Raw genomic sequence first — 12,274 nt, forward strand, 5'->3', positions numbered from 1 at the left:
GCTTGCTAGGAAGCGATCCTTCTCTGCGTACGCGAGTATCTTTTTCTTTCCTGCCACTCCGTTGCTGTCGCTGTTGCTAGCAAAAGCGTTGCTTGGCACCTGCTCCCTGCTGCTCGATGTCAGCGCAAAGACTTGTGTGGCGACCGCCGGACACTCGTACCTCCTGACGTGGTGGCCACAAAGCGCCGCTGTCGATAGCACCCCCCAAATGCGCAGCGCTGTTGCTGCGGCGGCGTGGGCCGGGCGGATATACTTGCAACGCAAGAAGAAGTAGGCGGAGGAAGAGAAGAAGGAGAGGGAGAAGAAGAAAGAAGAAAGTTGCGAGCCAGCTCTTGGGCGACAGGCAACTCGAACGGCAACGTCGTCGAAGATACGCGTCGAGCCTGTCCGCTTTGGTTCTCGATTTCGCCGCAGCCCGCACCAGGGTTGGTCGATAGGGCAGCTAGGGATGAGGGCGGACAGTGCAAAAGGGGCGGGAGACAAACACTGCCTTTTCTGCTGTGATCGACCTTGACGCTGCTGTTGATCACTGCACGATCCTAGGGAGCGAGGTGTTGGAGCGGAGGAAACGAATGCTCTCGAGATGTTTGAGCACACGCCATCAATCCATCCATCCATTCAAATTGATTCAATCCTCTCTAGGGCGTGATCCTGACCCGGCTCCTCGGAGTTACACTATGACTGACGACTGAGTTGTTACAGGGCACGGCAGCACTCGTCTTTGCGCCTTGCCACCAGACCAGACCACCCACACTCAAACTCGGTTCCGCTACGTTTCTCTCAACAGGTGCCATCATTTCAGCAAGCCCCGCCAGCACAGCAGTGTGCATGTACCACTGCTTACATAGTCGTACATGGTGATGTCGAGAACCAGCAGCACCTGGTCTACTCGCTGCATACGTCGGTCACCCGTTACAGTTTGCGGTTGGCGACACGCTGACCGTAATATAATGCAGCCGTGATCGTCTTTCTCTTCTCGATTTGGCTGTGGGTTATGTGCTGGTATATATATATATATATATATGGGCGGCACCCCCAGATTCTGATCCTGCTCGCCGAGCAGCGGGGGCCAAGCGATAGTCTTTTCCCACGGCGCCTCTTGGCCATCTTCAATGAGGTTCTCGCGGTCAAGAATTGCACAGGAGAGAGCGGGCCGATGTGATTTATGTAGCAGAGCCCAGCGGTGCGAGTCAAGTGTGCTTCTGGTTTGTACAAAGATGAAGCACGAAGCATCACCAAGTCCCTCGATCCCAGAGGGAGCCCAAAGGACCTGCCCTTACGCCCATGCGAGTGGCAGGCTGTCTACGGAGCCTGGTAGGCTCGTATTAGGACGCGTGGTCCGTCTCTTAGGGTATCGAGTCTCTCCCGACGCTCTGAAGAGTTTTTCGAAGAGTCTAATATATGCTGGTCCTGGCCTGGCTACCCCTGCGTGGCGGTCTTTGTACGCGAGACCCCGGGGGGGAGGAGGAGCAGTCGTCATGCATAGTCCGGCGCGAGACTGTTCAGAGAGCTCATGGACTTTCGTCGCAAGCGACTTTTGGCAACAGAATGGCGCGCGGTTTGGCCAAGAGCTTCTATCCAGCTGGGGATCTCATTATCATTGGGGGTCCGGCTGCTTGCCAGTTGCTTGCTTGCTTTTCTTTCGTGGGCAGAAGGGAATGGCGGACCAGCGTGTGCAAGAAAGAGGTAGAGCTCTCTCTCAGTCTCCCTTTCATCCTGTTCCATACCTGTTTCTGTTGTTTGACTCATCTGAACCGCTGCAGCACCACAGCAGTGGAGGAGTGCAGGCATCGGCACAGTCAAGTGCGCCTGGGTTTCTGAGCGGCACCACAACAGTCTGAATGGGGGTCTGCGCTGGTACGTCTGGCGTGCTGAGGCTTGACTTAACTACTGCGGTGTGCTGCTGATCACCTTCCCTCTTTATCACCTCCCTCTTCCCATCCATCCCAAGCCATCCTCCCCAAACCTCGAGCTCTGGCATCGTCGTCGTCTCATCCATCCAGCCCCTCTCGCAAGCTGAGCTTGCTTGATCTGCACGCTGACCACCCCCGAGGCAGAGCCAGAGGTAGAGGCAGTGGCAGTGGCAGACGCCAATCAGTCGATACCGACCGGCAGTCTGGCCTGATTGCAGGACGAGCCGAGTCGCCTCTTTCGACTATCCATCCACCCGTCTCCACCGTTACATATCATCACCCCTCTCCTCTCCAAGACAGCGAAGGAGCTTCCCAGCTGGTGAGTGTTACTGTACGTGGATACCCCTCGCTCGATGCTGCGGCCTGGATGGATGGATGGATGGATGCTGATCACTCTCACCCACCTCTTGCGCAGCGACCGCCCCTCCCGTTAGCCGATCTGGAATCGATCTCCTCCCTCTCTTTCCCCGGACAGACGCACAGGCGAGGTGCTGAGCATCCCAGCCTCCACCCCTCATTGAGCACGCATTTAAAGCCACTCCGAACCGGTTTGGAGGGAAAGGCGAGCAAGATGACCACAGCCGCTGCCGGGTCGTCGGCAGACGCGCGCGGTCGACAAGAACGGCTCCAAGCTGCCAAGAAAAAGGTGAGGTCTGCAAGTCCAAGGGCGGCGCGCAGCATACATCCCCATAGTCGACTTGGCTGACGCTTGCGTGGCCCTTTCTCTCCCTCTGCATCTGCCCTGCAATCAGCTCAAGACGTTTAGAGCCAAGCAAGCCCAGATCGCGCGGCGCACATCGTCATCATCCGCATCCGGCTCGATCTCCTCCCTCCACGCGCTTAAGCCCTCGTCTGGCTCCAGCACAGGTATCCTCGCAACTTCCGACGCGGATGCCCAGCAGTTGACGCGCAGGAGCCTCATCGAAGCAGCTATCAAGGATGCCGATCGCGTTGCCCTCAGAGCCCAGCACGACGGCCCCAATGACTCCGCAATCTGCTCTCCCCATCCCTCGGCATCAGCATCGCCATCATCGTTTGCAGTAGCGGCAGTCAACAGCCGGCGGCACTCGTGCGCACTCAGCCGCAGCGCCGGCGGGCCACCACCCGCAGCGGGGTCTAGCAGGCACGGCCGCGGCCACTCGCGCACGTCAAGCATCAGCATCTCGCTCAAGCCTGGTGCGCTGGGCGACTTTGTGCCGCGCCCACAGCAGCCGCAGCAACCAGCCGCCTTGACGGCCAGCATCGCTAGCGCCTCGGGCGTCTCGTCCATTAGTGCCCAAGTTGACGACGAGAGCGGCCCGCCGGTGAGGGAGGCGCGCATCGCCAAGAGGCGGAGCATAAGCGTCCTTTCCGCCGCGGCGAGTACAACGACTTTCGTCGCATCCACAGGCGGCGGCCACTTCCGCGGCCACTCGCGCACCGGCTCGCGCACCTTTGCCGGCGCTCGACCGTCTGGCGTTATCGTGGCGACGGCACCGCCAGGCCGCAGCAGCGTTGAGGCAGTAGCAGCAGCAGCGCCGCTCGGGCTCAAGGGTCACGGCGACGTGCAGATCGTCGCCGTCGAACATGGACCCGACATCACCGCCGCGAGCTTCATGCCTGCTAACCGGGACGCATGGGCTGACGAGCTCGATCTCGAGGGCGATGTGCAAGCTGAAGTAGGGGGCACGGCAGATGCACATGCCGCCGCAAGCGCAAGCGCGGACGCAGGGATAGGGATGCTCACACCGAGCTCGTCGCTCAACGCGGACCTCGCGGCGCTCGGCAAGCGCGCATCGTCCAGCAGCAACGGCTCGTCGCGCACCTCGCACTCGCCACAGCATCAACAGCAGCTGTCGTCGAAGAGCCTGACACCCGTCGCATCGCCCTCGCGCGCGCATGCGGCGCTCCTGGAGGAGCCTCAGACGCCCAGTGCGCTCTTCAGGGACTTGAATAGTAGCAACAGCAGCAGCCAGCAACAACAGCGTCTCCTGGCGATATCGCCATGGGCTTCGCCGTCCACGTCACCGTCCGCTTCGACGCTGCAGTTCGGCAGCACCAGCGGTTCATCCACCGTAATTGGAGCAGCATCCAAGCGTCTCAGCCGGCACAACCGTCGTGCAAGCGTCGCGACGAAGCGCGAGAGCATGGAGGTCATGGGCGGCCTGTTGCACGGACCTGCCGCTGCTGCTGCCGGCGTGACGGGCTACTCAACCGCCGAGCGCCGCCGCTCGGCGGCCCGGCTGTCCGGCATCATGCCTGCCAGTGCGCTCTTTGGCGACATTCCGCCTGCTGCGGGAACCAGCAGTGCAGGAAAGAGGAGAAGCACCGTGCGCATCTCCGTGCAGCGCGACTGGAACTGGCAGAGCGCCATCGCCGTTAATGGCAGCAACAGCAGCAACAGTGACGACATCGAGAGCCGCCTTTCTGCTCTCGACAAGCTCGAGGGAAAATCACCCAGTGCCAGCCTCAGCCTCAACCACGTCGCCAGCCCGGAAGCGGCAGCGGCGCAAGAAGCCCTCGCACAGTCCAGAGCAGCGCCGAAGCCGTTCCCGCTTATCGTCCCAGATACCATCACGCATGCCGGGTCCAACACACAGGTCCCGCTCGTCACACTCCAGGGCAACACGCCGACGCCCGGCCCGAACACTGCAGCCGCCAACAAGCAGTTCATGCCTGGCTCTGACTCGGCCGCTGCGTCGCACCTGTGTTTTAGCCTGCCGCACACCGCCGGCGGGCTCTGGCCACCGCTCCTCTTCGATCGCGACGGTGCCGCCCTGGGTAGCAGCGGCGACGGAGATGACATTGGCAAGGACGGCAGCACCGCTGACCAAGCCGAGCAGGCGTACGTTGCATGCGTGGATCAGCGAGGGAGCCGGAGCAGCGTGCAGCTGCCCGACTTTGATGAACTGCACGGGACCGAGGGCATGAACAAGCGTGCGAGCTTGAGCCTGTTGGAGATGAACGAGAAGGCTACCAGCAGCGCCGCCCCCGGCGCGGATGGCGCGGTAGCAGCAAGTACCTGGGAAAGCGTCAACGCCGTTCTAACGATGACGTCGTTCGGCATGCGCGACGCGCTCGACTCACTTGCGTCGCCACGCGCATCGCACCGTCTGCCCTCGCCACTCGCATCGCCACAGGCCCTGCCACTGCCAAAGTCCCCTCTCGCAGGCAGTGCGAGCAGCATCGGCCTGCCGTCGACGCCGACACCATCCAACGCGGACGACGCTGCCACCGCCACCGCTGAAGGGCTCGGCACGCTCGTCGAGGAGGAAGAGGACGAGGAGGATTACGCCGGATCGCCGTCCCAGCTCTCGGCGCTGGCGCTGCATAATGTCACGGCTGACTCACCTGATGGCACCCCTTCCCCTGACGCAGACGATCCATCATCGACTCCAGGACCAGCGACATCGCCTCGGCAGTCGGGCGCAAAGGGGATGGAGGAGCAGCAGCAGCCGCGAGATGAAGAGCGAAAGAGGCGCGAAGAGGAGCTGGCGCAGATCAAGCGCAATCGCCGCGCCAGCGCGCTGACGCCCAAGCCCATGAAGCTTAAGAGCAGGCCCGCCAGTCTGTTCCTTGCGCCGAGCATGCGCAACAGCAACAGCACCGGCCTCGCTGCTTCCGACTTCAGCCCCACGGCTGGCGCTGGTGTGTTCTCGTCTGCCACTGCCGCTACAGGCGCTGCCACTGCGGAAAGCGCGGTTGCCCAAGCAAAAGCCAACCCACTACAGCCTCCGGAAGCAGGCACGGTGCACATGGAGGAGGAGGACTCTGTCGGCGAGCTCAGGCTTGGATGGTCTATGGCCAAGGCGCAGCGAGCAAGCGCCAGTAAAGTGGCGTCACTTGCGGGCGATCATCAGCTCACTTCTCCGCCCAGCTCGTCCATCGGCTTGGATGCACGCAAGCGTACGTGGCGCATGTCAATGCCAGCTGTTGCAGGCTCTCTGTCTGGCTCTAGCGCTGGCGCAACCGGTGCACCACAGCAGCGTATCGGAATGCGCAGGCTCCAGCTTGGTTCGCTCAATACCGCATTGCCATCGACAGTCGAGACGAGCCACAGTTTCGCCAGTGACCTCAGCAGCAGCAGCAGCAGCGGCAGCAGTGGTGGTATTGGCGGGATAAGCATACCCTTCAGCAGTGGCAGCGGCAGCAGCAACGCGGGGCCTGTCAAGCGTCGCAGCAGCATCATCTACAAGAGCAGTGAGGCTAAACAGAGTACTCCACTTATCGGGTCCTCTGCGTCCAGTGGCGGCTTCAACCTTATGCGCAGCTCATCCAGCGATTCCATCAGCTCGACCATCTCATCTAGTGGTATTGTCGGAGCCTCTGCAGCAGCAGCTGCAGGCGGCATCTCGGCCGCAGCATGGGATGAGCTCAAGACGAGGGCACAGCGCGATGCTGCGCTGCTCGACAGCATGCGCAGGCAACTCGAGGCCGCACAGAAGGAGCTGGCGGGGGAGAAGCTGCGTGCCGAGCGCGAGTACACGGATCTCGAGCGGTTGATGCAAAACGAGAAGCTCAGCTTGGCAGCCAAGATCCAAGAGGCTGAACGGAACGCTTCGGCTCGTACAACAGAGGCGGAGACCGCACAGGCCGAACTGCAGAAGGTCCGCGAAGCCCTCGAGGAGACCGAAGCTGAGCGCGATACCTACCAAGAAGATGTCGATGGCTGGCGTACCCGCTGTGCTGACCTCGAGAAGAAGCTTGCAAGTGAGCGTAGTCGCGCTGAAGCCGAGACGCGAGCGCGACGGGGCGTGGCAGCCAAGGTCAAGCGTCTAATTGCACAGCTCGAAGCTACGGGTGCACAAGTTTCCCCCGAAGATCAGCTGCAACCGGAAGATGTCGCTCCGTCTGTGCTGGATCGTGTCACACCTGGCCACGTCTCGCGCTACAGTCCCTCTTCACCCATGGCGCCTGGCGCCAGTGGTTACTTCAGCCAGTCTTCCGCCATGCCGCCACCAGAACAGACAGTCAAGCTACTTGCAGACATGCGCCAGCAGATTTTCAACCTCGCTGGCACGCTTGAACATGAGCGCAGGGAGCGCGCAAAGGCTGCCGATGAATTGGAGTCGCTTCGCGCCCAGAGCAATCAAGAGCAGGGCCCTGAGCCCGCAGAACTGCCTCAACCAGCACCTGAGAGCTTCCACCGGGGTGACTCTAGCAGCCTTCCAGAGAACACTGTTCTGGAGTGTGAGCAACCTGCGATCACATCGCAAATGCCCATCACAACCGTCTCGCCTGGCCGTAGCAGCCGCAACAAGCGACATGTCTTTGCCTACGACTCTTCTACTGGCAGCCAGGAACACAGCTCCGCTTCGGCCGGTTCGCAGAGCTTGAGTAATACGACCGTCTCGGAAACCCCATTCGACGAGGAATCCTTCGCCAAAGCACAGGCAGCCCTGGCAGCGTCCGAAGAGGATGACTCGGAGGGTGATTTCAGTCTCGCAACCGGCCGTGGCACTCTGCAGACGCTGGACGAGGTGGAGGAGGAGGAAGCACCTAGCGACGGTGTGGCGAACGAGTCACTGTGCTCAGACGATGCCACGCCTGTGCGGCCCTCGATCGACGTCGAAGGAGGGGCCGTTAATGGTGACTTACACTTCGACGAAGATACCGCATGGGATGCTTCTAGCGAAGTCAAAGATGATCGCCTGCAGGGCCCGCCTTCTGTGAACAAGGTGCCCCTTGTGGCGCTCGAGGGCCACTTGCTCGATATGTCTAGTCCCAGGAGCAGCGATGGCAGAAGATCGACGATGTCCGTGACGATGCCTAGCTTGCAGCATACTTCCAGCCACCGGGACAGCGACGATAGCTCGTTTGACAGCCAAGGACCCGCATCTCCGCCAAATGGGCAGTCTGGTGACATGGACGACAGTGACTATGAAGATGTCCCAGAGCCATTTGAGGAGATGGAGGAGCGACCCGAGTTCATTCCGGAGTGGTCCTTCCACAAGGCGAGCAAGCACGCGCTGCGCCGTATGGCTGTCAATTCAACCAAGCGTAGCGTCAAGCACTCCAAGATTCCTAGTGTGGAAGACTTCTTTGGTATCATGAACGAGACAACTCTTCCGCCCTTGCCTTCATCATCAGACGCCCTCGATATGCCGCCCATCCACATCGACGCTGTCCCTTTCATGCATAGATACATTGGCTACGGAACTCGCTCAAGTGTACGATCCGCCTCCGTCAAGGGGGTGTCAGGCATCCCTGCGCCACGCTACAGCCCATACGATAGCTTCGAAGCGACAACGCGAGCCTCCATGTCCGAATCCTCAGATGGTGGCCGCCAATCAGTAGACTCCACCTCATCGTACCTCTCTCGCGCCACTGGCATCTTGTCGGGTGCAAGCGTTGGCCGCGTCTCGCAGGGTGTAACCAATGCTTTTAGCGGACTCGGTGGCTACCTCACGAAACAGGACGCTTTCTCAGTCGCGCAGGCGGGCAACTCGGCCAGCCAACCTCATCCAATGCAATCTGTCACTGAAGAGCGGGAACCTGCTATGTACTCGACGAAGCGCAGACAAGACACGGGCAGCTCCATCGCATCGTCAGCATCATCCACGCGCCCAGCAAGACAGTTTGTCCCTCGCTATGGCGGCCCACCTCTGATTGCAACACCCTCATGGGAATTAGACTTTACACACGCCACGGGTGGCGCAGGCAGCCACCCCGTAATTGTTTTGTGACAAGCTACGCAACTACTGTATTGTAATACTCATACGAAAGATTACGAATCTCTGATAAGAAGCACTTCGCTCAGTGATGGAATCATATAATTGCAGCCATTGGACGGAAGACTGCATAGTTCGACATGCGCACACGATTGAAGACACATCGAATCAAGGTGGAACATCAGCCATCCTGTCTATACATCGCATTCGATGCCGGCGTCGAGGTTCTACACCTGCCGGTCCGACAGGCGGCCACGTAGCGCAGCTGAAACATCTCGGAACTCTTTGAGCATTCTCGACCTCACAGTCTGCCACTGCTGCTCCCCACCCAAGGCTGCGGACAGCCACGATGGCGTGTGCAATGTGCTTTCACTTCCGAAACGTGAAGTCTTTGCGTCTTCCAGTTGCTCCGCAAGTGGCGACTTGCCGCTCGCACCCGATAGGACAGAAGCCTGCGGAGCAAGGTTATCAGCGGTCCGAGCTTGCTGATTGATAAACTCGATGCCAGGGAGCTCACCCTGAAAGCAAATTCTGCCGTGTGCAGAAGTTCTAAAGGTGTGGTCGACTGGTCCAAGAGTCTGTCCCAATCTGAGGTACCATCGGTCGGGCGTCTCGCGAATCGAGCTTCTGCAGATGTCAGCTGGTCGGAATTGTGAAGCAGAGCGTGCGTCAGACTTTACTGCGGGAGCCTGGAACGCATGCTTGAGTGACGTACGTTTGTAGTAGTCTCTCCTGTAAGCCCGGACGGACTCTGCACGGCGGAAGCGATAGACCAGACAAAGTTAGCCTGATGGTGCATGAATCGGCAGCGTCAGTCTTGCGGTCGATTCAGCGCATACACATCTCAGTCGACTCACGTTACAGCGCGGGCCTGAACCAAGAAGCTCCCATATCGAGGGCGCATCGGCGGGCATGTAAGATGGGAAAACGTTGAAATCTCGCTGGTCGTGTAAGACGGGCGATATGGTGCTGGGACCCTGACCTTGCGCCAGGATGGTCGCGGCGAGTCTTTTCGCGCCGTCAATGTCCTTGTTCGAAAGCTCACAGAGCATCAGCTCGGTGTTGAAGAGCTGACGCATCAAAGAGCCGTCGAGACACTCGTAAAATTCCAAGAGCTCCTCCGCTCGTGAGTAATTGTGGAAATGGAACGCCCTGAAGATCATTTGAGGTGTCTGAAACGAATCGCAACGTCAGTTGGTCCAAGTTCGGGCAAAGACGAGCAATGCTATTCCCTTCAACACGCACATCTTCTTTGTTCTCGTTGTAGATCCCCATGAACTTGTTGATCGTTGCTTGAAGGTCAGAGCCATTTGGAGATATGACAGAAGCGAAAGCCGAGCAGCGCTCAAAGAGCCAGTGGGTTAAGCTGTCTTGCTGCACGGATTTGACGCCAAGTTGGAGGAAATGTTCGAGTGCGAGAGGCCAAGCCCCAAGCAGGACGCAGATTCGAATAAGGAGGAGACGAAGGACGTAGCCCTTCGGCGAGTGTTGGAGTGCCTGCGTCAGCAGCTCGGCGGCGTCGTAAAGGTGTCGAAGGTGAGCGCTTGGGGGGAGTGCATCTCCTTCCGTTGCAGAGAGCGACAGCGAAAGTGACCACGCAGACACGAGAGCCTCCCCTGCAAGAAAAGCAAGGTCGTCTGCAGGATGCATCTCTGTCTTCGGGAGATCTCTTCCAAGAGGCAAAGCTCGCAGGTAATCTTCAAAATACTCCCGAGCTGAAGCTGTTTCCACTTCTAACATCTGGCGGCATTCCTCTGGCGTGGCGTCGGCCGTAGGATACGTGCGCAAGAGTCGCCGCAACTTCTGCGCGTTGATGTATCTCGTGAGTTCCTTTTCATCATCGAAAGGCAGGTCGGATCTCGACGTCGCCGCACGGACCCATCCGCCGCTTGACGTTAATGCGGTTCTCTCGTCTTGTGACAGGGTCAACACAGCAGGTCGGAGATCCTCGTATGCACATCGTTTACTGCTGAAGAGGTCAAAATAATCGTGTACTAAAATAGGCAAGCGATGTTTTGCAGCATCTTTGAGCACGGCAGCTGAAGATTCTGCTTGCCGAGCTTGCCGATCGATCTCTAAGCGCGCGAGAAAGAGCGCTCGCTCCTTCATCGCAGCTGCTTTTTTCTTGTTTTGCGCTTGCCGCTTTTTCTTGTTCTTGCTTCCCGCCGTACTTGATGCCGAAGGCGCAGGGGAAGCATCCTCCTTGTCTTCTTGCCGCACAACGGACGATGATGAACCAGTCGTTGGCAATTGTGTTGACACGGCCGCAATGTATGTAGGCAGAATCTCCTCCAGGAAGAGTCGCGTCTCTTCGACTGGATGAAAGCCATCTTCTATTTCACGTTCCCCGTTACCGGATTCCTGCTTGAAAGCCGCATCGACCAGGCGTACCAATGTCGCCCAATCACGATCACCGTGCTGTTTCACCTGGAGCATTGCTTCTTCTTTAATATCTTTCCACAATTGGAGCCGTCTCATAACTTCCTGCCGGATTTCTTTGATGTCCGGATTGCCAACTAGGCCTTGTACCGGTGTGCGAGTGTCATATGAGGGGGCCACGTCCTTCGGGTCGCGAAGGGGGTTCAGGCCGCAATGTATTCGACCAGCATCGGACTGCAAGGTTGCGAACGCTTCACGCCACTTTCCCTGCTTCGTGAGAGTCGAAAGAAGTATGTGGAACTGCTCGACTTCAGAAGTGGAGCCGTCGAAGTAGCTGAACAAGGCCATGTCAGGCTCTACCGGGCTCGTGGATGACAGGGAGGCGAAAAATGCTTCAACTGAGGTGTGCTTGAGGATCATTCGTTCTGCTAGTTCGAGTGACACCGCCGCACTCGGAGACGATGTGTCGCGATGCTGAGTATTTCACGCAATTATTCAGACACTTTCAAAAATTATCGTCTCCATCGCCTTGCGCTTACCATCAAGTGATAGCATACGACGCTCCACCAAAAGTAATGACCTGCTGGATCCCCCTTCACTGTCTTGGCCATTTCCGGAGGCCAGCTTCTCTTGCCCTTTGGCACTCCTGCAGCGCTAGAGAAGGTCTTGTACATCCTGATTGCAAGCTGCTGAGCGCGCTGATACTCTCGTGTGACAATAAGGGTTTCGAACGTTTTCTGACAAAGCTGCTCATCCTGCGGCTGCAGCTTGGCCGCTGTGTCGAGCAAGTCTGCGGAGACTGTCCTGTGACCATAACGATCGAGCACAGCAGTGAGAGGTAGTAGGACATCGTGGTCTGCTGTTCCCAGCCCAGCTGATGCTTGACTCAAAGCCGAGCTGATCGCTTCGTCGTCTCTCCGAAGTCTCATGAGAGCCAGCGCCTTAAGGGCCGCCGCCAGAGGGTTCTTCTTTGCGTCGGATTTGGCCGCTATATCGCTGTTCGATGTCGGCAAATGGTCGCCCAAAATTCTCTGGCATTCTCTCAGCGCACCTGTTGGACGTCCAGCGTCCAAGTTGGCGTAGATGGCCTGGCACTGTCGTTGCTGGACATTCAGCAGATGCGAAGGAGTACTGGCCGGAGCGGCAAGCTCAATGCGAGACTTGCCGCCCCCCCTCCCGTTGCTGGAGCTTGATTCCATCTGACCGCCGCGCTCCGATCCCTTTCTCCGCGCCTGATTCCATGGCCACCGGGCACCAAGCAATGTGGCTTCCTGGAAGAACAGATTCCCTTTCACATATTGCATACCATGATCGTAACGGGGTATGTCTCGT

The 12,274-nt window shown here is 58.7% G+C and overlaps 2 protein-coding genes across 2 annotated transcripts; one reads left to right on the forward strand and one right to left on the reverse strand.

The window, feature by feature from the left end:
- Nucleotides 1–2,484: 2,484 nt before the first annotated feature.
- On the forward strand, nucleotides 2,485–8,578 carry K437DRAFT_266401 (uncharacterized protein; the record flags this gene model as incomplete). Its single annotated transcript, XM_013390124.1, has 2 exons — nucleotides 2,485–2,559; nucleotides 2,666–8,578. The coding sequence occupies 2 exons, from the start codon at nucleotides 2,485–2,487 to the stop codon at nucleotides 8,576–8,578; spliced, it is 5,988 nt and encodes a 1,995-aa protein (XP_013245578.1).
- Nucleotides 8,579–8,646: 68 nt separating this feature from the next.
- K437DRAFT_272253 (uncharacterized protein) lies at nucleotides 8,647–12,225 on the reverse strand. The gene is made up of 6 exons (XM_013390125.1): nucleotides 11,482–12,225; nucleotides 9,809–11,416; nucleotides 9,421–9,735; nucleotides 9,279–9,350; nucleotides 9,081–9,203; nucleotides 8,647–9,015 (listed from the first exon to the last, which is right to left on the reverse strand). Exons 1-6 carry the CDS (start codon nucleotides 12,139–12,141, stop codon nucleotides 8,791–8,793), a joined length of 3,003 nt encoding a protein of 1,000 aa, XP_013245579.1. The 5' UTR covers nucleotides 12,142–12,225; the 3' UTR covers nucleotides 8,647–8,790.
- Between the last annotated feature and the right edge of the window lie 49 nt (nucleotides 12,226–12,274).

Source organism: Tilletiaria anomala (genome assembly GCF_000711695.1).
Source record: "Tilletiaria anomala UBC 951 chromosome Unknown K437scaffold_7, whole genome shotgun sequence".
Lineage (NCBI taxonomy): Eukaryota > Fungi > Basidiomycota > Exobasidiomycetes > Georgefischeriales > Tilletiariaceae > Tilletiaria > Tilletiaria anomala.

Coding starts and splice junctions, on each gene's coding strand:
- K437DRAFT_272253 (XM_013390125.1), bottom strand. CDS start 12,141: ATGGAATCAAGCTCCAGCAACGGGAGGGGGGGCGGCAAGTCTCGCATT. Junction 9,351..9,420: donor GTTCAGGCCCGCGCTGTAAC/GTGAGTCGACTG, acceptor ATGCACCATCAG/GCTAACTTTGTCTGGTCTAT. Junction 9,204..9,278: donor CAGGAGAGACTACTACAAAC/GTACGTCACTCA, acceptor AATTCCGACCAG/CTGACATCTGCAGAAGCTCG.